Source organism: Bactrocera latifrons, unplaced genomic scaffold (genome assembly GCF_001853355.1).
Source record: "Bactrocera latifrons isolate USDA-ARS-PBARC rearing strain unplaced genomic scaffold, ASM185335v1 scaffold_7, whole genome shotgun sequence".
NCBI classification, from domain to species: Eukaryota; Metazoa; Arthropoda; class Insecta; order Diptera; family Tephritidae; genus Bactrocera; species Bactrocera latifrons.
Window position 1 is genome coordinate 433,735 of NW_017537378.1, and position 26,011 is coordinate 459,745.

The following is a 26,011-nucleotide window of genomic DNA, read 5'->3' on the forward strand; positions in this document are numbered from 1 at the left end:
TGTGTATTCTTCTAAATCGAACGGGACTTTGAATTGAATAAATTGCCAAATTTTTCGTTTTTATTTGCTTTTCATTGCAACAAATGGTGCAAAAAAGTTGGTCTTAGTTCACTTGTTTTTATAGTGTTTAAATTAGAATACATTGCATAAATTCCGCAATTATTTGTATTCAACAAACAGTGCAAGTTACCAGGAGTTAGAATTGTATAATTCCATATTTTGGTATGTTTTTTATTGTTAGCGCGTGGAAATATTTTCAACAAGCACAACAACAAACCAACAGATTGCAAGTCTTGTTGGATGCAGAATAATTGAAGGACACCAATAAAATTGGTGTTTATAATGTTTTGAAAAAAAGTGAATATTTTGAAATTGTATAATTCAAAAATCTAATATTTTTATTTAGTTTGAGGGCTGTGACTGTGACCGATAGAAAAAAAAACTAAATATGGGAGTACCAAAATTTTTCCGCTACATCAGCGAACGTTACCCTTGCCTGAGTGAGTTAGCAAGAGAACAAAGTGTAAGTGTTAAATTTTTACTATGTTCTAAGGCAATTATTCAAATAAATGTTTTTGAATTTCTCCTCCAGATTGCGGATTTTGACAATCTTTATCTAGACATGAACGGAATAATACATACATGTTCACATCCTGATGACAGCAACTTTCACTTTACTATCACAGAGGAAAACATGTTTAAAGACATTTTTAATTACATCGATAAGTTATTCTTTCTAATTAAGCCACAAAAGCTATTTTTTATGGCCGTTGACGGCGTAGCCCCTCGCGCTAAAATGAATCAACAGCGCAGTCGGCGTTTTCGCTCTGCCAAAGATGCTGAGATATTAGAAGCAAAAGCCAAAAGTCGCGGTGAAGTACGTGAAACTGAACGCTTTGATAGCAACTGCATCACACCTGGCACCGAATTTATGGTGCGTCTGCAAGAGGCACTGCGCTATTTTATTAAGAGTAAAATCAGTTCAGATCCATTATGGCAAAAGTGCCGTGTTATACTGAGTGGACATGATGTAGGTCGAGTTATATTTCGTATAATTTTTTTTAATTTATTCAAATGTGTTATATGTGTGTATATTTAAGTGTATATTAACATTTTAGGCACCAGGCGAGGGGGAACATAAAATAATGGATTACATTAGATACCTCAAATCACAAAAAGACTATGATCCAAATACACGCCACTGCCTCTATGGATTGGATGCAGATTTAATTATTTTGGGACAATGTACGCATGAGCCCCATTTCGTAGTATTGCGCGAAGAAGTAAAATTCGGACGTAAGACAAAGCAAGCTTCTGTTGAGGAGACGCGCTTTTTCCTACTACATTTAGGATTGTTGCGTGAATATCTAGAACTCGAATTTGACGAATTGAAGAAAAATTATGACAATTTTAACATATCAAATCTTATCGATGACTGGGTACTGATGGGGTTCCTTGTGGGCAATGATTTTATACCGCATTTGCCGTGTATGCATATCTCTTCAAATGCATTGCCTTTATTATATAAGACCTACATCAAAGTTTACCCAACGCTTGGAGGTAACAATACAATTTTTTTGTTTTTGAATTTGTCTTTTAAAATGATTAATTATACTATTTTTAGGTAACATTAATGTGAATGGAAAACTAAATTTAGAGCGTTTGGAGAAATATTTCGCCGAACTTTCGAATGTCGAATACGAAATATTTCAGGAAAATCACGCAGATTTGAAATATTTCGAAGCCAAACAAACAAAGAATGGCATTGATGAAGCATTCGATTTTGATATAAATGAGATAACATTGGAGAATCAAGACGCTGATCTCGCTGATCTAATTGCGAGCAGCAGACAGGTGAGCCCACGAATCAATTCCGATGACTATTTTCTGATAATTACTTTTTTTACAGTTCTTAGAAGATGACGATGAAGATTTGTCCGATGAAGAACAACACTTGGCGGATGAGTTTGAGACTTATAAACGCAATTATTATATGAATAAATTAAATCAAAACGATATGAATTGGTAAATATATGATTATGCTGGTGCTAGTGATATGAACATATATAATATATTTGTCAAATTATAGTGAATCAAAGCGTGAGCAAGCTATTTGTTACATAACCGCACTACAATGGATTTTGGACTACTACTACAGAGGTGTGCAATCATGGGATTGGTATTATCCCCATCATTACGCACCATTTATCAGTGACCTGAAAAACTTTAAAGACTATAAAATTAAGTTTAATTTGGGTGAACCGTTCCTGCCATTCGAACAGGTATGTCCACCATATACTAAATGAGTAAATACAGAACAAAATTATAACTGCAATTTACTGAAAGCTCTTAGCTGTGCTACCAGCCGCTAGCAAAGACTTGTTGCCGGCGGCATATCGTGAACTAATGACCAGCACCTCCAGCGAATTGCTCGAATTTTATCCAAAAGACTTCGAAACCGATTTAAATGGCAAGAAACACGAATGGGAAGCGGTCGTCCTAATACCATTCATTGATGAGGTGAGCAATGCACACATGTCATATGTACTAACTAAATTCTAATATATGCGTATTCGTAGAAACGTTTGCTGGATGCAATGAAAGCTTGCGAAAAGAATCTCACACCAGCCGAAGTGAAACGAAATCGTCATGGTCCAATGCATCAGTACGACTACCATCCAGAATCGCAAGGTAGCGCACCCGGTATATTCTCGTTGAGACCGTTATATAGTGTGTTCTGCACCGAACAGCAGATTTGGTCGAGAGAAATCGCTGTGCCGTCCGACAAAACTGTATGTGTCGAGCTGCCAAATGCCGCGCGCACAGTCTTCTTTCCTGGCTTCCCGACCATGAAGCATCTGAAATACGACGTATGTTGTGTTTGACTACTACTTTTTTTATAGTTACCATAAATGTCATTTCTTACATAGTTCGAGTTGAAGTTTGCACGCGTGCGCGTTTTCGAACAATCAAGTCGAAGCGAAAATCTAATACTGAAGCCTCATATGCGCAAAGGATTGGATGATATTTACACTGTTGCTGAAAAGTATTTGAATCAAGTCGTTTACACTGGCTGGCCGCACTTGATAAAATCAAAAGTAGTCGGCATATCCAACAGGGAAAAGTACATTGATGCCGAAGGCATAAAAGACATGGAACCAAGGTTATTTCAAATCCACATGAAGACAGCACAGGAGCAGTAAGTTGTTGTTGCAACGGGTACCCAGTAAGCGCTTAAATCTGCTTGCTTGTACTCAAACTACTTATGATTAACTGTGATGTATATATATATTTTTTTTTTTCTTCCTCTAGCCTCAGCACACGCATGGGCATTGAATTGGACGACTTTTCGGTGTTGGTGCATGTGCGCGTACACATAGGCACCACTTGCGTTTGCGGCAATCAAGGCAAGATCATTGTGAACGATGCCTGGGGCTATTCGGTTACCGCCTATCCGGCGCAGGTCCGTTTAAAATTTGTTATTGTTGTTAACTTTTGTTTTAGCTATACCGTTATTTCCACACAGACTGTTGTTGCTGAGATTGCTGTGCAAAAAAGCGGGGTGACGCAGCCCAAAAAGGTGGAGAACTTCTTTCCTACCGACAGCACAGTGTTCTTCTTAGGCAGTCCTTACTTTGGCAGCGAAGGCACCGTATTAAATCCCATGCTCGTCTACGAATGTGGTCGTTTAAAAGGTAAAACAACGTTGAAATGCATGATTTTGCTCATTTATTTAATAAATTTAATAACAGTAAATATAACGGTGCTTCCGGAGCCTGATTTCACCGCCGCACGGTTATTGCAACACAAACTGGAGCGTGACTACGTACATTCCTTCCAAGTCGCCGCCACAGTTAGTATACAAATGCGGTGTCTTGGCCGCGTCACTGGCACGGTTTTGGTGGTGGCGGGCGCGCGTCGTAAGGAATTGCCGGAGAATGTCTCAAAAGTCAATATTGGCTTGCAGCTTAAATTTCCCAAGCAGGTATGTGTGTGTATAAAGAATGATTTAATTTTTGATTTTAATTTTTTTGTTTTTCTTTGCAGCAAGAAGAGCGCGCTGGCTATTGCCGCCGCATAAACAATCAGTGGTACTACTCATCCAAAGCTATGTCGCTGATACAAGAGTATTATTTAAAATATCCCATGGTTTTTGATTTCTTAAGTCGCTCCTCGGATCGCAATGAATTCTGTTTCGAAGAAGATCTCTTCCCCAAAGAAGTTGGTGAGCGTAAATTAGATGAGATTATCACGTGGCTAAAGAGCCAAGATCATGTTAAGGCGGATAGACGTTTATGTGGCTCACAAACAATGGAGAAGGAAGCCGTTGAGAGCGTGCTGGACGCCATCGAACAATTAAAGGTATTATATGAGAAAAAAGTTGGCATCACAAATATACATTATTTATTCAAAAATTAAATGAATTGGATTAAAAAAAAAATTTTTAATTCAAAAACTACTTTAATCCAAGATGTTGGGATGAAGAATAAAAAATCTAATTTAAAATCAACAATTTTTTAATTTAAAATTTTGCAACCTTGTACCGGTTTTTTCACATTTATTTGTAATTTTTTTTTTATTTTACTTTTTTCGATATTATTTTTGATTTTTTTTTTTTCAATTTTATATTATTTTTGATTCTTCTGCCGATTTTATTTCTGATTTTTTTTTGATTGTTTCAATTTTTTTTTTAAATTTTGTTTCTTATTTTATATTTGATTTTTTTTAAATTTTTTTAAATTATATTTTTAATTGTTTTTTCAATTTAATTTTTAATTTTTGTTTTTTAATTTAAATATTTTTTTATTTAATTTTTTTTTTTTTTTTCTAGACTTTACCCGTGAAGACTGTAAAGCTGCAAGTGAAACCCCACCTGCTGCTCAAACCTGACGTAACGCTGGCAAATATTTACAAGCCCAAGCGACCTGTGAAATTATTCGATCGTGTGGTGGTGGTGAAAACCACTTACATGGTGCCGCTAGGTGCGAAGGGTACCGTTATTGGCGTGTATCCGATAACCGATCCGAACCCAGTGCGCATGGAATGTGTGAAGTCCGTAGACATATTCTATGAAATACTCTTCGATAAGCATCTGCCGAGTGGCAACGATGTGTACGGTATTGCCGAGGAACGCGTTTATAGGGTTTCGGAGTCGGCGTTGTTGCTTATTTCCGCACAGGGTGAGTTGTCGATTTTTTTTACATTATTTTTGTATATATTCCGTTTTACACCATTTTTGTTTTCTTTCTTCCGCTCATATGATAGATAATAAACAAAACGAAATGCAGGACACGAAGCCGAATCAATTACCTAACGAAGACAGGACTGTGCAGAGCAATCACAATGGCTTTGCACAAGCACAGAAACAACAACAACAGCAGCTGCTGACGCCACAGCAGTCGAGCGAACTAAGTGAACCGAGCGGCTCCAACGAGCCCAGCAGCAGTAATAATGCGAAAATTAGCATACTGCAACAAAGAGCAGAGCCGCCGAAGGCATTGTTGCCCGCGCAAAGCACATATAAAAGTGCCGGTGGTGGCGGTGCAATTGACGCCGATGACTTCTGGATGCCAGCGGCAGAAACCAAAGTGAAACACACGGTGGCGAAAGAATTAGCGCTGGCCAATGCGGAGCAAAATAATGTTAAAATCCAAAGCAAAGTGATTGATTCGACGACAAAAGGCGAATATGCAACGCCGAATGAAGCGGCGAAATCGGAGAATCCACAAGAGCAGCTAATGCAAAAGTTACTACTCGGCAACCGAACAGCCGCCCCGAAAACGGCGAGTGTAAGCGATGCGAGCGATTGCCAAGCGGGCACGCAAGCGTTGAAGAGCATACTCGGCGTCGGTTTGAACCCAGCCACTGTGCAGCCGCAAACGAGCCAAAAGGACAAGAGAGACGGCTCACAACCGTTGAAGAAACAGTTACCTCAACCGCCGGCTGGTTGGCGCAGCGATGCGCAGCAAGCCCAACAACTGCCACTAAATAGGCGGCCACATTATCAAGCGCCCAACCGGCCGCTGCAGCCCATTTTCCCACTACAACAGCAACAACAACCTCCACAATTGGCGCCACAGCCGAATACGTTGCTACACTACGGCGGCGCCACCAATAGGCTGCCCGGCCAGCCGATGCCACCGCCACCTCCAACACACTACAACAACATGGGCGGCTACTATCCACCAAAGATGCTTTTTCCGGCAGCATACCCAATGCAGCAGCACACGCCACACCCACCGCTGCCCTTTCAGGTAAGCTGCTTAAAACATTTTCTCATCGTCAGACATCTAATTTTTATTCCTCCGTTTCTTTTTACCGCTTCCTTTAGATGATCCATCCGATTAATGAAAAGTCTCAACCTAATGCCACATTGGAGAACATGGGTCATCCGCCTAGCGCTTTCATACCGCTGCAGGTGCTGCGTGGCAACGCCCATCAGCAGGCACAAGCGCACGTCCCGGCATCACCGCAACAGCCTACGCCGCACCAGGAGCGTCAGCGCACCGTGAGTGCCGTCAAAGGCGCACCCATAAACACGAAGAAAGCCAACGTGCAGGCGCTGCAGCAAACCGTAAGTTAATAATACCATTAAAAATAAAAGATTTTATTATATTCAAACTCTGCTTTTGCAGTTGACCAAATTGCAAATCAAGTCGGAAGCATCGAACACACAGAATCTGCCACAAAATGTACAACAGCTGCCGGAGCAAGCCAGCACAAAAGCAACAAATGAAACTAAGAATGATGGCTGCAGCGCTCAACCAGAGGTAGTTCATTTTGTTTATGCTTTGGCTTTTTTCTTGTTACTTCATTCACTAAATTTCTTGTCTTTACAGCAGCCGAGAAGAAAACGTTCGCCGCGCGTCCCAAAGATCGGCGCACGTTTTGACAACGCTCAGTGAGCTATTTTCTTTGTGTGAAACTATGGAGGCAGCTATTGTTGTGCAAATGGCTGTCGAACACATCCATACCTTTTTATAAAAAAAGTATAAAAAATATAAAAAAAAAATTAAAGTTTCGAAAATGGCAAAAAAACGACAAACTATATGCAGCGCGTTTTTAAAGCCTTGCAAATTTCGCCAAATTATTTTACTTTTAATGCTAGAGCTAAATTTTGCGTATTTCATGTCGTTTGACCATTCAGTTTGTTTTTCCCAACGAGCTTCACATGTAAATTATTAGACATCTGCATATACATACATACATATGTAGGCTTAAATATATATCTTATTGTATAGCTGCATATTGATTTTATCTCGATGATAAATCGCGTCACATAATTATATTAAACTAAATCTAGCGCTATTTAAGAAAAAAAATTTCCGCAAGTAAGCTTAATTATTCGATATATAAACTTTACTCATGCTAACGTATACATACATACATAAATACATATACATATGTATATACTCCCCATGCCCAAGCTCATATTTTGTATAAAAGTACACACACACACTTCTTATGTATGTAAATTATTTTAATTATTGTAATTAGTTTAACGTTAAGTGTTAAAAAAAAGCGACTGGCCGCGCCTAGACTTGCAACTATATATGTATATGTATTAGCTGGCCATATTATGTACATTAATAGTAACAACCAAAAAACAAAAAATTGGGCATACAACAAAAAATAACAACTATTGTTTTTATTATAACTCGAATAGGCTTGTTGTTGTTGTAGTGGCAGAATTCTGCCGAGTTGACAGACCTTGACCCGAGTGTACAAGGCCATACACAGTTGTAACACACAGAAAAAAACGACGGAGACCCCCAAAGGTAAATATATAAATGATCAGATGTGACGAGCTGAGTCGATTTAATCATATCCGTCTGTGTCTCCGTATATACCGAAGCTCCGAAATGCTCTAACACGTGCATATCTTCCTAAAAAGTTGCTCATTTGGAGATATCGCCGATATTGGACAACTATAAAATCCTCATACGAACTCAGCCTTGCACAGCACCGATCTAGATAATGTAGCTAGTTAAATTCTTACTTTTCCGGAATCGACCCAGACACACCACATATACTATATAAATGTCCAGCCTGTAACGAGTCCCCTCATGACTCTAACTACCTCTTAGAATGCAGAGTTAATCGTCAGTTACGCCATGCCGATTCAAATAAGGGATCTCAATGTCCAGATTCGGCTAATAGTAAATCGACAACAGCGGACAAAATGGTAAGAGCACCTGCAGCCTCTCCACCGCCGAGTAAATTTTGAACTACTCTAAAGGCTATGTCTAACCCGAAGAGACATGAAGACTGTGTTGAAATTCAATTCATTGGCAATGCTTCTTCGGACCCGATTCACACTGCACCCTTCGGTAGAAAAAGCCAAACGATGTGTTACCCCACGGTTGCGCAAAATGCAAAAGACTGCTCACCACTTACCTTCACCGATGATGAGGATCGTAGTGTTATCAATAAAGCAAAGTCTTTCAAATCCATTGGCCTTAATGGAATCAACATGTTAATTTGTGGCCAAAGCACTTACGCCTGGCTGGAGTAAGCCTCCTTACCAAGGATCTCAACCGGTCCCTGATCACTCTTCAAATATCCGGTGTGTGGAATATCGGAGGAATGGTCCTGCATGACTTTCCTAAAGTGCACAGCACCACCACATCACTTAGCGACAGAAAGATAGTTCATGATCTCAACCAAAAACCACCTTGCGAGAGGATTATCCTCGTAGCGTTGGTGTTGTCAAAAGCCTTTGACACAATCAACCACACAACGATACTTGCGGACAATTCCCACAACAGCCGGTTTTACGCTCCGGAATTGACCCGGATAAAATCGGTGTTGTAACCCTGTTTAGATGGGTAAGTCTTAGGACATCGAAAAACAGGGTTGAAGGGTGGACTATTGAACTGCTTGAGCGGTCGCCAATCAAGCATACTTTTTCGAAGTAAAAATTCCAAATAGAGAAGAATTACATAGGGGGTTCCGCAGGGTGGTGTCCTCTCCCCGTTGCTGTTTTATTTCTACATTTCGAAAGTACTTCAACCAACGGAGAGAATTTCTATCACATCGTAGGCTGGTGACTGCATGATAATGGCGTCAAGTTGCCGCGAGTATAGAGAGTGACCCTTGCGCAACTTCATTCTGGATACTGTAGCACGTTAAACCCCTACTTTTCCCCCGACATACCAAATATATGTCCGGCGTGTAAGGAGTCCCCCCATGATTCTAACCACCTCTTTGCATGCCCAGCTGACTCTACACATGTGATACCAAAAAAAAAAAACAATCCAAACGAGGTTAGATCGCCGAAAAAATGGCGATATGGTCCGACCCGGTCTAAACAGCACGTTTCCTGGGCCTACCGTTGGATGACCTCGATGAACCTTACCAGCCTAACGGGAACTAGATAATCGTTACAACAACAATCCCGTTGAAACAGTTTCCGGGGCCTACCCTTGGATGACCTCGATGACAACTTACCGGAATTTTACCACCGATCAAAATCAAAATAAATATATTTTTGTGCTCTTATTTGCTTTAAGAATTGCAACTGTGAACGGTATTAAAGCTTTTCAGTAGACAAAGTTAATGCTCTTTCTTGTTTTTCTGTTTATTTGTAATTCATTTCGCCGCATCGGATTTATTGCAATATTTTTTGTGTTTTAAAATATCAATTTTACTCATATTTCGCAATTCCTTGTGGCAGAACTCGCAGAAGTAAACGCCACCCTTGCTTGAACCCGAAGTGCTAGGCAGCGTTTTTGCAACGGTTTCGCTTTTGATTGTTGCAGACGAGCTCGTGGCGTGGCAAGCTGGAAGTATTACATATTGAATATAATGTTTCTCACATTTCACGGTTTCCGTTAGTTACTCACTTGTTTTGTGCAACAATTTCTCTATGGTGTCCAACGCCATCTCTGTGTCGCAGGTCTTGCAAATCCACGTGTGTTGCCGCATTTCCGCCTCCATTGCCAGTGTCCATTGCACTTCTTGTAGGCTGTGTGGGAGAGTAGTGGACATAATAATGAGGACAATAACAGCGAAATATCTAATATATTGAGTTATATAACTTTCTTTCCACTCACCAACCATAGACCACATTTTCCAGCACGTTTATGCCACCTTTCTCTTCGTTATGGCTCACCGCATAGTCGGCAGCAAACGGATTGACGTCGAAAGCTTCGAAATTGCTCAGTTTTTGCTGTGTGTAGAGCGATTTCAAATCGGCGGGCAGCAAACGCTTTATTGTATAACTGACATTTGCGCTTATGAAGTCGATAAGTGACTCCCAGAGTTCGGACTCTTCTTCTTTGGCGTGTTTCGTATTCTTTACACTTTGGCTCTCCACATTATTGACTAAATCTACGTGTATAAAGAAGTTATTGAAAAAATGTCAGTGTATATTATGAAGTGTAGTATGATTACCGGTCAGTTTTTGTGACAAAAGTTTAGCCCACAAACGGCGCAGTTTTATGGCACGGCACAGCAGCTCACAACCCGTCTCTGGTACGGGGAACTCCAGACACAGCCACGAATCGCACACTATGCGTGTGACGGACGCATTGGTGTCCACCGAATAGGAGAACAGGAGTAGCGTCTGCGCGGCCGGCATGCGTATGCAATTCATCAAATAGGGTTTTGCGGTCTCCAGCAAATTTCTAGGGTTGCAGTAAATGGTAAAAGTAAACAGAGCGCTTATTAAATATGTGATTTCCCTTACTGATAGCACAACACCTGATGTCGCGTACTGAGCAGCTGCTTTGGCGTGTAGTAGCTCGGCTTGTCCAGTATATCGCTATCGTTCAGTTTGAGCACATCAAAATATTTGGCAAAATACGCGTTTGGATGTATGGATATGAAGGGCTTTAGAAATGTGTGGAAGAACTGTTGACTGCCACTTTTGCAGTAGTTGAACTCGTCAGCAATCGCAATTTGCGGATAGAAGCCGCTGACTATGATTAGCTTGAGCAGCAAGACATCGCGCAGTTTGTCGCCTTTGGCGGAGTTTAAGAGCACCTCCAATTTGCCGGCATCGTGCTGCAGACGAAAGTCCACGTCACGTATGTCATCGCCTTCGGCAGTGTCGTCGTACTCATCATCGCCGGCACCGTAACCGCTGTGTTTGAGAACTTTACGTTTTCGCGGCTCTTGGTATTTCTGTTTGCGTTTGATCGCCTTCAGCTGACGCACTTCGCCATGACGGCGCGCACGCTCAGCGCTGCTCAGTGGCGCGCCATCCGCATTTTTACAGGTCATGTTGCAACTTTCGAGTATATTTTGGAATTGGTTGCGCAATTTGGTGATCTCGTAAAACCTATGGGAAACAGGGTGATATGAGAAAAAAATTAAACAAAAAAAAGGAAACATTTTGCATATGAAATAATCGGCATTAGTCGGGTATACATATGTATGTAAGAGGAATGGCAAATATTTTTATACGACTAGATAATCAACCCGGCAGTATGTCTTAAAAGTATTTGTGGATTTTTCCGATCGTTTCCCCATTTTTATACCCTGAACAGTTTACAACGATATTTATAACACCCAATAGGAAATATCGGAGACCTTACAAATCTGTCTATAAAAAACCGTCTGCCTGTCTCATTTTTGAATATCGATTTGAAAATTTGCACTCGTCGTTTTATCCCAAAGAAAGGATTAGCTAAGTTGTTGTCGACGTCATACAACGGAAGGACCAAGAAACGTGCTGTTTTGGCAGGATTGGACCAAAGGGAGAGGGGTGTCAGATGAGTGGGATTGGTGCGGCATGCAAAGAAATGGCCAGTGTCATGCGGAGACTCAATGCGCGCAGGACATATGTATATTGGATATGTCAGGGTCTATTCTGGATCTGGAGGTACAGTGTCTAGAAGCTGCGCAAGGGTTGCTCTTGTTTCTCACGGCAACTCGAACTCTTCCTCTGCAATAAGTGGTGATCCGCCATTCACTTAGAGGAAGTTGATGAAGGTATTGATGGCCGGTGCTTGTCGGAAGTTTGTTGCGTCCGAAGTCTAGTCGGCGTATTGCTGATGTCGTCTAGTTGATAAATAACCTCTTGATGTTCCTAGGAGGCGGTTCCGCTCCAAGCAGGTGACTGCAAGGATGATTTCTACAAAAGCCCCCCAGCGGGAACTGCTTGAAGAGGAGTTCATTATGCTTCCAAACTTCCAAACTGGAAGCATACGGGCCTCACTATGCAGGTGTTCGATAGGAGACATCAAGAGGCATTCTGCCGTAGTCCGGAGTGCAGTATTCTGACGCTTGTCTGCGTTTCACTGTATGGAGGCGATCATATTGGTACGGCGTGTCGATTGCCTTGTAAATTGCCAACAACGTTTCTTTGTTTTTTTCCATGTGTTGCCGGCGACTAGAAGATTTTGTTGTAGCTCTGTACTTTGAAGAGTGGTCAGCGATAAATTGAGAACCTTAGTGGGGTAACTTATTCCCGTCGAGCCTAGATGCTTTAGCATCAGCCAATGCATTTGGACGATTTCGCCTTATTGATGGCACTCTGAACCTCCTCATCGGTGGAAGTGGTGCGCAGTCTTTTGTAATTTTGCGCAGCCGACGTGTAACATTTCGTTTCATTTTGTCTACAACAACATAAGTTTTTTTTTGTTTTGCTTAATCAGTACTCATACCTTTGTTCCTCAATGCCAAGTTTATGACACCATTTTCTGGTGTTCTCATTATGCCATTTCAATTGTAGCCACTCGTGATAAGCGCACAGTAAGGTAAACACATCTCCTTGATCGGACTGAAGATGCTCACGTTCTTGCTGCAATGCAAAAAAAAAAAATTAAATAAATAAAATTATAATGGTAATAAGCTGTATTAAAAACTAACCTCACACTTGCGATCCGTATAGGCGCGATTTGTAAACGGATTCTGCACGCTCATGATTGCAGCCAGCGTTAAAATCTTCTCAACATCGGGAAAAACACAACCCATAAGCAACATTTTGCCAATTGTAATCTCAACCGGTAAATTGGAGAGTGACTTGCCAAGTGCTGTGATCTTCTCATCCACAGCAAGCGCGTTCTATGATACAAAAATACATTGTCGATAGTTTGTTAGGGCGAAATTGACGAAACTCACATGCTGCTTGAGAGACCAAATGGCTTGCTCAATGCACTCTTCTTCGGGCGATTCAATAAATGGGAACGAACGCACATTGGGCAAACCCATTGCCGTCATTTGTAAAAGTATCGTTTCCAAAGGCACACGGAATATTTCTGGCGTGGGATATGCCTCGAAAGTACCGTACTGTTTCTCTGAGAAGAGGCGAAAGCAAGTCTGCAAAACACGCATATATGTATATACTTGCATATAAGATTTATTTATTTTTTAACACTTACACCGGGTCCTGTGCGTCCAGCACGACCTTTACGTTGCTCGGCTGAGGATTTTGATACCCAAAACTCTTTCAAGCGTTGACCTTTACAACTCGAATCGTAACTCATTTCCTTCACCTTCCCAGAATCGATGACAAAACGCACGCCATCGACGGTGAGTGAAGTTTCTGCTATGTTTGTGGACACTATACATTTGCGCATGCCTTCCGGTGCGTAGTCGAATACCTGTTTATGAAACACAATTACATTTAGATACATATAACTTTTTTAATTATTTATCAGTCTTACTTTATCTTGATCAGCTAGCGCCAAGCCACTGTGCAGCGGTAATATGATCCAATGTGAGTTTTGCTCAGCATATTCCTTGGCAGCATCGCAAACCGTTGTAATTTCGTTTACGCCACTAACGAATATTAGGACATCACCGCGTTCAGTTGCTAAAAAAATATACATATATGATGGCATTAGGTAACACGAAGTAGAATTAAATCCAAATATAATTTTTAGTTAATAGCTACTTTCACTCACTTGGGTATTTTTGATCAATCAAGCTTAACACTTGTATGTAAGGTGCGGGATCTAAGCGATTCGTGCTTTTAGCAATTTTGCTGCCGCCTGTCCCTCCTTTCAGTTCCAAGCTTGGTGGTGGCATAAACATGGTTTTAATCGGATATAATCTGCCTGGCACCTCAATTAGTGCTGCTCCCTCATTCTTAAAGTAATTATGAAACAATTCCACATTTATAGTTGCAGACATAAGTATCAGCTTCAAATCTGGTTTGGCATGTAGCAGGCATTTGGTGACACCCAACAAGAAGTCTCCAAAGAGATTACGTTCGTGAATTTCATCCAAAATGAGCACATCGTACTGCTCTAAATTAGCTTCCACAGCCAACTAGAAAAACATATGGTAAAATATTAGTTTTGAGCAACTTATGTATGTAAAAAAATGTGTGCTTACTTGTCTTAACAGTAGCCCTTCAGTGATGAAGACTATATTCGTATTTTTGGTTTTATTTTTTTCAAACCTTATTTGAAAACCCACTTTAGAGCCATAATCGTCAAGCATCTCATGCGCAACCCGTTTGGACAGTGAAACACAAGCTAAGCGTCGCGGTTGCGTGCACGCTATGCTACGATAACCAAATTCATATAAATACTGTGGCACTTGTGTGGATTTTCCACAACCGGTGTCGCCAGCTATAATCAGTACTCGTGTTTCTTTGAGCTCAGCTTGTATTTTTTGCTTGAAATTTGCGATGGGTAGGTTTCTTTGTGCTAGACGTAATTTCTTAATTTTAGTAAATCTTTCCTTTTGTTTAAAATCCAGATAGATGAGCACAATTTCTCGAAACTGTCGTGCTTTCAGTTTTGTGAATATTCGTTCATCATTATTGTGACATCCACGTCTGAGTTGTTCGGAGTCACTACCGCGTTCCAGTTGCAATGGTATATATTTGAGCTTGTGATATGGTTCTGGCTTACTTAATTCAGCGTCTGATAAAGGTTTCCCAAGTATTGGTTGACCCGCGCTACGTAACATACTTTCATATTTATTTACAAATTTCCAAAAGTCGGTTTCATCCTCTACAATGGAGGCCGAGTATTTATCATTGCCTTCCAGCAAATGCCGGAAGACGGACTTATGGTCGCAAAATGAAAAATTAATTAAATTCGTTTCCTCTTCAAAAGAGCTCGATTTTTTAGAATGTTTGGACGATTTAGACATTTTTTTTTTTTTGCTCGAAATGTATAACTTAAATTATGAAGGAAACACTTTATAGAGGATTAGAGGAACGTAGATTTATTATTATAATGTTTATCATAATAAATATTTATTTCTTTTACAGGTTGTAACATATTTCTGCTTGAGCAAAATAAAAACTGATAATAAAAAATGTTTACTTGTGGGAAGAGGAAAACATAAAACAGCTGGCAAATAAATTGTGAATAAACGTAATCATTCGCAATTGCTTATAAAATAAACAAACAAATATTAAAAACAATATGCTTACAAAAAGAAAAATTATTTTAACATCGTTAACGTTATTAATATATGTATGTTAAAAACAAGTATTTTTCATTATATAAAAATCCATCTTAGTTTATTGGTTGTGTAAAATTGGCAGATATCAGTATTTGATATATCTGGCAACACCAAGCCAGAAGTTGCTGATAACAAGCAACAAAAGTTTTCGTGTGTGAGCATAGATGGAGAGTTTCAAATCCATTGTGAAATATATGAATATGCGGCACTGACATTTGCAAATGGTTTGAGACAGCTGTAGTAAACATATTATTAAAGTTTCTTAAACAAAACAATAGATAGTGAAGTGTGATTTGTATCGCCAAAACCAGAGAGAAAACAACATTAATAAAGTTGTTTACCAAAGTATACGATGACGGCTCTTGTGTAGTGCCTAAGTGTTTAATTAAGTGCGCTTTATGCTGTGTCTGGAGAAAATCAATTCATAGTGGAACAAAATCAATGAACTATGGCTCGACCCATCCGACGTTGTCCCATTTCCAGAGCTATATTAGAGGAAATTGCTTTGGAAGGTTTAGAGGGCATAACATTACCATGTACTGAAATTTAATAAATAAATGTTCCGTTCCCAAAATACATAATAATGTTTGTTTTTATAGCACTATGGGCTTACTTAAGTATCGACTTGGGTGTGGAATTACCTCTGCCATCAGATGTGATGAACCGTGTGTGGAATTTCATCAAACAAAACAGCCATCAGCTAGATTTTTACGAACTACCAACGGAGAGAGCAACTGTGCAATGTGAGAGTCGCTTTACGCATGTAGACCCAGATTTCGGAGTACCCATTATGCCGGTTGGTAATTTTAATTTTAATACTGATAATGTCCCAAATTATATTATTTCCACTTAAAGGATCCCAACAAATTTATGCGGTACAAATATGTACCAATTGAAGATGGTGACATACGCGGTTCGTGTGAATTCTATAAGGAGCGGAAGAAAATAGAACCCGCTGAAGTTAGTGATTTAAATGCCGAAAGTGTCTTGGAAAGGTGAGTAACACATTTATATGAAATATGCGTTTTTTGTCAATACAAACATTAATTGCAGGTGGGATAAACGCTTTGTAGTGGTGGCCTCACAAGAATTGCGTTTTTGCGTGCTTACACCGCGTAATAAACCTATTCAACGAGACTTAACACTGGTACAATATTGTTTTTGGGAAGCTGTAGGACGTTCACGCTACAATGGGGAGACAACCTCTGGTCCTTATTCCCTATTTCAGTTTTGCAAAGACTCCTCTGTGATTTTTTATATCAAGTAAATATGAGCATACTATTGTTGTTGTAGCAGCAGTAATAGAAACGGACCCGGATTTTTATCCGGCCATGGACTGTCAACTCGCCATAATTCTGCCGCTACAACAAAAAAACATCAGCATTCTGTAATAATTATGGTGACGAGTATTTACTACATAATTACTTTTAGACAAAAATTGGCTCACTTTGGTTTGATAACGCACCAACCTTTTCATGAATTTCGTGGTGATCGTCTAGTGGTTACATCGCTACTCAACTTACCGCAGTACGTGCCGGAAATTCCACGAAACATTATTACTCTCATAGAAAAAATTTATGAGCTGGTAAAGAAGTCGGAACAGCAAAACTTACCGTTAACAGAATTTCGCACTTTGGTTCCGATATTTGCACGTAAATCCAAATTTCGGCGTCTTGTACTGACTCCTTTCTTTCGGCGAATTTTTGAGGTGAAAGTAAGTAAAACGATCACATTCCTACATAATTATATTTTTGTTGTGAATTGTGTTTTATATATAATTTTATTCAGAAAGTGCTGACCGGACGCAAAAGCGGAAAAGGCAAGGAGCTAAGTGTTCTCGCGATTACTTTGCGGAAACCCGAAACACCCTTAGAAGAGCTTATAGAGGAGGAGGTTACGGAGGAAGAAAAGGAGACAGGAATTAGCTTCAAAGACGCTTTCACCGATAATAAGCATTCTTTTGTGGATATGCCGCTGAAGGAGGAATTCTATCGCGCCGTTTTGCGACATGGCACGCGCGGTTGCAGTCACACAGAGCTATCCAATTATCTCAGCGAATCGCACTGCGTGGTGCGTCAGATGGTCAAAGCGATGCAACGTGACGGCTTGATAGTACCACATGTCGTTGATGAGGGACGCCAACGCATCCACAAGTACTTCCCAAATCAAATATTTTTTGCGTAACTTATATATATAATTTGTCCGTCTTAGATTCGTTGCCTTAGAGGTGATTACTGCAGACAAGTTGGCTAAAGAAAAGGGCGTTGAAAAACCAGCGGAAGTGGTCAAATTCAACAGCATGCCGGTATGCCAAGTACATTTATATCGTTAACTGAGTGGTTAACATTTAGCTTCATTACAGCCCACACCACAGCTGGACGAAACCATGGCCGTCGACTGTCCACAAGTCAAAGCCACGGTGGAGGAGTACATACATAAGGACAAGCCGTTCCGTATCACCTTTACCAGCCGTCAGCAATCCCGCCGCGACTTCATAATTCAACAGCTGAACGAGCATGGCATTATGCATACCGTTATTTTACGTAATAAATTGCAAGAAACGGAACGGCAGCGTGGTTTCAAAGATGAAATCTGCTTTAAATCCTTGCGGCGCATGTTCATGGAAATGAAGAAAACCGACAACTTAAAGGCATACGAGATTCGTTTAAAATATCAAGAACACGTGCGTAGATACCATTACGTAGCACATCCGCAAATTGATCAAGACCACCTATTGGTGGATCGGGAGGTGAAACGTTTAAAAAATATGCTCTTACGAACCAGGCAGCGGGAGGAGCAAAAGAAACAGAATAAATTACGCATGTTACGAAAGCATGCTGCAAAGTTAACACGAAAAGCGCCAAAATCTCTCGAAACTAAATCTACGATGCCAAACGCCTCCATTGAGCAGTTACCTAACCCGCCTAAGTTTCTTATATCCCGTTACATGCATGAATTTCTTTTCTATATCGTAGTTGAATTGAATGAAAACAAAGAGATGCTGGAAATAGACGAGGCTTTGTTGCGCACTTGGAAAGAGACCGAGCCATCGCTGCAGGTGAACGAGTTTTTACAAAGTTTACATGCTGGCATCGAGGTGCAGCACAGTTATATGTCGGAGCTTAACTGGCGCACATTCATACCGCCGCTGCCGAAGTATGCCGACAAGCCGGCCGGTTGGGTGAACTTTTTGGACGCCATCGAACGCATGCCACTCTCAATATTTAACAAAATATTTCGCTTCCAGCCGACCGGCGGCAATGTGCTCGACGATTACTTGACCCACCCCATACGCCAGCACTATCTCATACGACAGCTGCCAATGGAGTTGCAGAATCAAATTAATCGCATTTACTTGCAACGCATTTGCACGATGGTCCTGAAACTACTAAATCACATGGGTCTAATACAAGTGGGCGAGAGCCAAAATTTCAAAGATACCATGATGATTTGGGTGTACCTAAATCGGCGCACACAAATACTCGATACAACACCGTCGGAAGCGAGCTTCGCCACTGTCAATACGGAGCGCAAATACGAAGAGTTGAATTTTAATTTTTCCACATTTGAGGACATCACCATGTACTGGACGCATGTGCATCGCATTTGTGTGTATACCAAACTCGGCCTGCTCAGTGCCAAGCATAATGAGAAGTCGCAAAGTCGTCGAGACTTTCACTTTTTACCCGCTGTAAGCTTTGACGATGCACCACATTACGATAACGGTGAAGTGCCTGGCGATCGCGCAGGCGCAGCCGGTTTTGCGGCGCATCTGTTTGCGCATGCGTTGCGCAGCTGGTCGTGGATACTGCGCACGAATGTGAAACCGGTGCAAACACGCACGGGCCGCATACCGTTAATGCGCAATGGCAGTAGTAAACACTTGCACCTCATGGGCTTGCGCAAGACACGCTTGCACGGCGGTCATGGCGGACACGTGAAGCGCTTGCCACATGCGGTGGCAATCAAACGTAATGCCAAAAAGAAATCGGCTTCCATGCGCGATGCCATCGATCGGGATGCGCTGAAGAACATGCGCACGTTGCGCGCCAGCTGGGGCAAGGATGAGGATGACTTGCTGAAATTGGCACGCGCCGTTTATATATACATAGCGGCGCCGGTGCCGGTACTCGGACTCATTGTGGTGGGTAAAATTTGTCGTGACGTCATCAGACACAATCTGGGCATACGCAACAAGACAACGCAAGCGTGCCATCGGCGCATGCAGTATATCGTGAAGAAAGGACGGCATATACCAGAGGTGCCCACTTGGGTGCACATGCTGCAGACCAACGTCGAAATCCAGGAGCGCTATGGTGAAAATTTTCTGCAACAACTGAAAGGTGTCTATACGGTGCGTGAGGAGTACTGCGATGCTTTGGCGGTGCATTTCATAAACATTTTGCATTTCCTACATCAGTTGGTGCACAACACTAAAGGCAAAGAGGCGATTACCGCTTTGCGACCACGCTTCATCATACCCGACAGTATCGATGAGTTCGAGCGTCTGTACGTGAAACGTATGGCGACCACGGAAGAGAAGCTTATGAAATATATTGATCCCGCCGACGAACAAGATGCGCTGACAATGCTGGCCATTAACGTGCTGCACAGTTCGTTGTGTTCGGCGCTCGACAAGACCTCCTATACGGCGCAAGCTTTTGAAATTTTCAAAAAATTCTCGGAAGAAATACTGCAACGCGCCTTCCATATAGCGCGGAATGGCGCACTGATCGTGGCGAATAAACGCAAGAACATCGAAAAGCTACCCAATCAACTAACCAGCCCGGCTTACTCGTTGTCGGTGCAATACCAACGTCGCTTATTCTATCTGCGCATACCATATTTCGTTTACGACTCTCTCTTTGGTTTCTTTGAGAGCGCAATGGATGTTTTTATGCAGCCCGTAGAGGAATTTATGGACTTGGCATCAACTAGTAGCGCGCAGTCAGCTAAAAACTTGGAGCTACGTTCGCCCAACGCAGGACAACTTTTCTTCATTACCGAGGGTTTGGCGCGAAACTTTTGGAATTGTAATATCAAATTTCCTAGCAATATATTGACGGTTGATGCTGAACAAAGGCAGACGTTGTCCTCAATGGATCGCATACTCGACCACTATCATTGTATCTTCGATAATGCGCCCGAAACGGAATACACGAAGAGCTTCGAAAATGAAGCCAGCGAGAAGCAGGTAATGTAATGAGCAATTATTTACCGTTATTCAATTGCATAAACACTGCAGTCGGGTAAAAATGTTTAATTTATTTGCACCATTCGGTTTTAAAGTACTTAATTCGGTCATTATTAAACAATAATATTAAATATACAAAAGGGGATATTTGGGCACTTTATGTGAGGATCTTCGATTGCTTTTTTTAAACCTTCAAAATTCTTCGAAAAATCTAGGAAGAGCTAAGTAAGCGACATTAGACAATACGTCGACCAGACTTTGGACGTAATAAACTTCCGACAAGCGCTGACCGCCATTCACAGTGGAGTCATCAACACCTTCACCGACTCCCTTGCAGTGAATGGCGTACTCGGAGTCAAACCACGAGAGTGATCCTTTGACAGCGTCGTTGTGTATACTATAGCAGGTTCAACTCCTACCTATCCGATCCTGATATATTCAATAACTGGCCACCTCTTTGGATACCCCACCAACACCACTCATCTGAGATCCCTCTCCCTTTGGTCCGACCCCGTCGACACAGCACGTTTCTGTTTGTATATACTCAGTATCTCAGTTTTGAGCTATCGATCTGAAATATTGCCCACGTCCTCTCCTTCCCAAGAAATTGCTCATTTGTCGAGATCGCGATATAGCTGCCATACAAACTGAACGATCGGAATGAAGTGCGTGTGGAAAAATTTTTAATTTGACGAGATATCTTCACGGAATTCAGCGTGGGTTATTACCTCAGACAGTGACGCAACCTGCGAGAAAATTGCTCAGATCGGACCACTAGCATATAGCTGCCGTACAAATAGATCAACCTAAGTCAAGTTAAAGATCTTTTTATACATTTTTATGCTATAGGAAATGCTCCTGTGAAAGATATCGCAACCGAAATTAACGTGACGTCTTATTTTTATTATTATTATTTTTTTTTTTTAAAGGTCCGCGTTAAGTTCCAACCCGCCAACCTGAGCTATAAAATCAACTACAGCCCCTACGACTTCATATCCAAACTACCCACGCGGCACCTGCACTTCTTCTGCGCACTCGACCATCTCAACCAGGAGGTGGAGATCAATTTCAGTCGCCTCATGCATAAGGACGATGAACACGACACACTGCGCATCGAATGCCCCTTCAACTGTGTACTCAAACATGCCAACTACATTAACGCCATCGAGCGGATAGTGCAGGAGAAGCGCAACATTCTGCGGGAGTTAACGGAGATGCCACCACAAAAGTTGCTGAATCTGGCATTGAGTGGCTGTTCCGTGACGGTGGAATCGTCGAATTTGCTGACGCTCGTGCGCATGCTGGAGTCATTTTGGCGCGAGAAAGAGACCGCCTACGACCGCAAGGATCTGGGACGTGTTTCGGCTAACGTGAAAGTCAACAAGACCGTTGATTGGCATCAGTTATGTTGCGAAATACTGCAGTTCAATGTAGCCGAGGAGGACAATGACAAAAATGATGAGTACGAGCCTACGCTAAACAAAGAGGAACGTCTTGCGCGTGCACAGGATGTGTTTGTAGTGAATCTGCCCACTTTGCAGTTGGAAGCCAAAACAAGTGTGTTTAACACATTTACAGACATGACAACGGCACACAATGGCGTGTGCCTTTCGCAATTTTTGGCCGAGACTGAACTGGATCGTGAAAATATACTGAGGAAAATAGTAGAGTAAGTAAATGAGCTGGGAGCTTGGAAGTTTATACATAAGGTATATTCAATTTGTATCAATAGTGAATCGCATTGGAAGTATACGGAGAACACCTTTGAAGCACTCAAGCCGAAATTGAACAAACTGGGCTTTAATGCTATGGAACAGCAGCATGTCGAGGACTTGCTGCGTTTTATTGAAGCGCGCAAGCTCGGCGTGCCCGTAACGGATTTGCTGGTATTTACTTTTTATATAAAAAAAAAAATAGAAAATTAATAAAATACGATTATATTTCCACAGCGTGAATTCCCCTACGCCCAGTTTCTATCGCGCGCTTTGCGTCTACTCTCCGAGCATTATCTGGTCAAACGTGTTGGTGTTGCCACCATGATGTATATACATAAAACCCATATACGCCCTTGGGTCGTGCATACCTTCCATCTGAAAAGACTGGAGCGTGAAAAATTGGGACCTGATGGCACAGTGAGTCTCAAACGCGGTGCAAGCGAAGCCGAACCCAGCGCGGGCTGTAATGCGGAAGTAGCGGATAGCGATGATGCAGATGGACCCAGCACCAGTAAAAGAGCTAAATTAGCTGACGATGCACGAGTCGATGCCGACGACCAACGGTCAAGTAAGCGTGTGCCGAAGCCAGTAAAACGCTTTGAAAGCGCCAGTAAGGAAGGCATGAACAAGGAGAAGGATAGCAAGAGGTAATACTTGGCGGCAGCGTGCTAATTTTAATATATTAATTTAATTTAAATCATAACGGTAAAATTTGACAAATTATTCACTTTATTTTTTACAGTGATGTTATTGTAATGAAGCCCCACGCCTGGATACGTCTGAATGGCACCATTAATCGACGTGTATTGGATCGTTGGTTGGGCTCGATACTAACCGAGTGCATTAGCCGTTCGGGTTGCATGGTTTCGGATATTTGCACGAAGTTTCCACATTTGCCACCAATGGAAATAATGTTTTTACTCGAAATACTGGGTGAATTGAAGTGCCTGCATTTAACCGAGATGAAGCCGGCACCTGTAAACCTTTTCTCAGCTTATGAGGACGTACAAGAGAGTGAGTAGCTAATTGTCATTGATTTTTTTTTTGTTTTTTTTATAAATATTAACAAAAACTACGCCTCTAGGTATTGTAACGGAGTTCTATGATCCAGAACACACTTACGTGACTGCACATGCGGACGCCATGACACGCATGGCCATTTTTATTGGCAAGAAAAAGTACAGCACGCAATTTTTTTAAACGTTTCATCTAGTTAGCTGATAATACCCTTTTATTTTAAGATTGTTAACACTAGAACAGAATAAATTAAGCTGGCTTTGTCGCAAAGTCTTTACATTACAACCACAATGTAATTTTTTGTTTTTTTTTTTTGTTGTTATTATGAATGAGTGAGTTTTTTTTTGTTTAACTGAAAATGAGTAAGTGATTTTTTTTTATCGCTTCGCGAGAAATATATTTTCAACTTCTGCGCGCTCTTTTACGCATTCCGCCGTAAGTACTTCCACGTTATTGTCGCTGGTGATGAGCACATCGTCCTCAATGCGTATGCCGATGCCGCGAAACTCTTTCGGCACATCCTTTCGGTCTTGTGCTATATAAATACCCGGTTCCACCGTGCACACCATGCCCGGTAAAAGACGCAACGAACGCGGCATTAAGGGTGTATCATGCACATCCATGCCGAGATAGTGGGATACATGATGTGGGCAGAATTTGTAACCGGCCTACAGGATATATGTTAAAACAACATTTTTTAAAGAGAGAATGAAACTTACACGCGCATAACCGTTATCATCCGCTATATCCTTGGGCACGATACCGACTTCTTGCAAGTACTTGCCTAACTGTATGCACATCGTATCGAATAGTGCGTCCAATGTTTCGCCACCGGGCTTCAATAAAGTACCTACAAGCATATAAATGGAATAATAAGACTCGATGCTGAATAAGCACTACATACATATATATTTAATGCTTACCTATCAATTCCTTCTGCAATTGCAGCAACACGTCGTACAAGACTTTTTGCGTGGGTGTGAATGTACCATCTATGGGCCATGTGCGAGTGATGTCACTTGTGTAACCACCATATTCGCAACCAGCATCCATAAGCAGCATCTCACCACTTTTGGTCAATTGCGTGTTGTTTATGTAATGTATTGTGGTCGCGTTATTACCTCCGGCCACCACGGGTGGATAGGCCAAGTAGCTGGCATTCTTCATGCGACACTTGTAATCGACTGCTGCAAATAGATGATGCTCTGAGATGCCTGGTCTCGATTCGCTGATTACCTCATTTATGGCTCTTGAAGCGATTTGGCACGTTTTACGCATGAGTTCTTGTTCACAAATCGATTTGAAAAGTCGCATGCTTTGTATAAATGTAGCGGGTGAGTTTGGCGCTGATGTAGCGCCAGCCACATTTTGAACATCGTTGCTTATGCTTTGTTGATCTGATGTGGCCATATCATACCACACGTGTGATTTTTCGCTTGTAATGTGTTTTTTGAGAATTTCTGGAAATTGTTGCACTGTGTATGCTTCGTCAACACCGAAAAAATCGGGCGCATTCTCAACACCAGTACGCGCGCCATCCCACATTTCAGCATGCTTATCTTTTGGCCGCATAAATAATATGGATTTGATGTCTGCTTTCTCATTTATGGACATAACGAGCACAGAGTCGGGCTCCAGACAACCACTCAAATAATAGAAGTCCGAATTTTGACGAAAAACGTAGGGAATCTTATCGCTCATGTATTTTTTAGAAGCGGACGGCACAATCACCTTCAAGAGTTGTTTGATTTGTAAGCACACTTAAAAAATTATAGCATTTATTAATTATTTTACCAAATTTGATTTCTTCATTTGTTGGTCAGCTTTATGGTCTTCTGCGTATTTTTGTATGCCACTCATAAGGCGCAAGCGTCGCTCACGAAATGTTTCCACATTTTGTCCAATAACAAGCTCACCCTCATTTATAAGATGTGGATGCGTCACATACGTAGGTTGACCAAATGTTTCTGAACGTAAAGTTTGGAGGAAACTCCTACTCAGTGTTGCAGCAGCCGGCGCATCTGATGACGATGCTGATGATGATGATGATGATAACAATGCTTTGTGGTCTAGAGAAAAGGGATTCACATTTAGTACAAGCCATATAACTAATTTGACACAATACCGTTACCAAATTTGCCGAGAGTTTTAATTAGGTGATTTCTTCTCGCATTCTTAAAAATAGACATTTTTTTGTTTCTTTATATATTTCAACTAATACAAATTTTGACGATTTCCTAAAAAAAATTTTTGTTTAATAAATGATAAAAATATGAGTCTGTCAAACGTAATCACTTTGATTGCTGGTATTATCACATACCGGAACAGCTGATCCCTATTGTGAACGAACTTTCATAACTGCCATGTGTTTGTTGTTGCTTTTATGGGAAACATTTCCCATAGCAGTTTAGAAAGCACCGTAGCAAATGCACTACCATACGGAACTTAGTAATGGATCAGTTAAGCCCCAAAACGGAAAATAAAAACGTATGAGATATTTAGTTTAGTTCCCTTGAGTTTCGAGTTATATGATTCTAAACTTGTTTTTCAATAAATGGTTATTTTAAGTGCGTTGTTGAAGTTACAATATATGTATTGCGTAAAAATAATCGATAATTCGTTGTTTATTTGGACAAAATCTATTTTTATGTATGAAATAGGAGCCGCAATTAAGAAAACAACAAAATTGAGGTGGAAGATGTGCAAAACTACC

General features: G+C 41.2%; 4 protein-coding genes across 8 annotated transcripts; 2 read left to right on the forward strand and 2 right to left on the reverse strand.

The window, feature by feature from the left end:
- Positions 1 to 22: 22 nt before the first annotated feature.
- On the forward strand, positions 23 to 7,323 carry LOC108975909 (5'-3' exoribonuclease 1). 3 transcript variants are annotated; one of them, XM_018944725.1, is made up of 19 exons: positions 23 to 96; positions 407 to 523; positions 593 to 1,030; positions 1,119 to 1,560; positions 1,625 to 1,854; positions 1,910 to 2,025; positions 2,090 to 2,282; positions 2,347 to 2,520; positions 2,580 to 2,870; positions 2,931 to 3,199; positions 3,313 to 3,463; positions 3,527 to 3,695; positions 3,753 to 3,985; positions 4,048 to 4,362; positions 4,832 to 5,180; positions 5,266 to 6,254; positions 6,332 to 6,574; positions 6,636 to 6,770; positions 6,840 to 7,323. In XM_018944725.1, exons 2-19 carry the CDS (start codon positions 449 to 451, stop codon positions 6,903 to 6,905), a joined length of 4,878 nt encoding a protein of 1,625 aa, XP_018800270.1. In that variant the 5' UTR covers positions 23 to 96; positions 407 to 448; the 3' UTR covers positions 6,906 to 7,323. The 3 variants fall into 3 exon arrangements, with proteins under 3 accessions (XP_018800270.1, XP_018800269.1, XP_018800271.1); XM_018944724.1 differs by having other exon boundaries at positions 30 to 222; XM_018944726.1 differs by lacking the exon at positions 23 to 96 and adding an exon at positions 256 to 357.
- Positions 7,324 to 9,555: 2,232 nt separating this feature from the next.
- On the reverse strand, positions 9,556 to 15,172 carry LOC108975776 (probable ATP-dependent RNA helicase DHX34). Its single transcript, XM_018944493.1, has 12 exons — positions 14,287 to 15,172; positions 13,854 to 14,220; positions 13,614 to 13,762; positions 13,329 to 13,550; positions 13,069 to 13,266; positions 12,817 to 13,011; positions 12,612 to 12,748; positions 10,691 to 11,284; positions 10,396 to 10,628; positions 10,056 to 10,332; positions 9,846 to 9,967; positions 9,556 to 9,782 (listed from the first exon to the last, which is right to left on the reverse strand). The coding sequence occupies exons 1-12, from the start codon at positions 15,052 to 15,054 to the stop codon at positions 9,592 to 9,594; spliced, it is 3,453 nt and encodes a 1,150-aa protein (XP_018800038.1). The 5' UTR covers positions 15,055 to 15,172; the 3' UTR covers positions 9,556 to 9,591.
- A 334-nt stretch (positions 15,173 to 15,506) lies between these two features.
- Positions 15,507 to 23,594, forward strand: LOC108975888 (general transcription factor 3C polypeptide 1). The gene is made up of 13 exons (XM_018944692.1): positions 15,507 to 15,908; positions 15,972 to 16,168; positions 16,228 to 16,367; positions 16,426 to 16,635; positions 16,804 to 17,086; positions 17,161 to 17,525; positions 17,584 to 17,677; positions 17,735 to 20,566; positions 21,496 to 22,235; positions 22,299 to 22,452; positions 22,516 to 22,928; positions 23,024 to 23,295; positions 23,366 to 23,594. Exons 1-13 carry the CDS (start codon positions 15,821 to 15,823, stop codon positions 23,479 to 23,481), a joined length of 5,904 nt encoding a protein of 1,967 aa, XP_018800237.1. The 5' UTR covers positions 15,507 to 15,820; the 3' UTR covers positions 23,482 to 23,594.
- LOC108975889 (probable Xaa-Pro aminopeptidase 3) lies at positions 23,481 to 25,712 on the reverse strand. Of its 3 annotated transcripts, none has more exons than XM_018944694.1 (6): positions 25,619 to 25,712; positions 25,424 to 25,535; positions 25,093 to 25,367; positions 24,222 to 25,029; positions 24,018 to 24,148; positions 23,481 to 23,966 (listed from the first exon to the last, which is right to left on the reverse strand). In XM_018944694.1, the coding sequence occupies exons 2-6, from the start codon at positions 25,485 to 25,487 to the stop codon at positions 23,676 to 23,678; spliced, it is 1,569 nt and encodes a 522-aa protein (XP_018800239.1). In that variant the 5' UTR covers positions 25,488 to 25,535; positions 25,619 to 25,712; the 3' UTR covers positions 23,481 to 23,675. The 3 variants fall into 3 exon arrangements, with proteins under 3 accessions (XP_018800239.1, XP_018800238.1, XP_018800240.1); XM_018944693.1 differs by lacking the exon at positions 25,619 to 25,712 and adding an exon at positions 25,594 to 25,618; XM_018944695.1 differs by lacking the exon at positions 25,619 to 25,712 and having other exon boundaries at positions 25,430 to 25,574.
- Between the last annotated feature and the right edge of the window lie 299 nt (positions 25,713 to 26,011).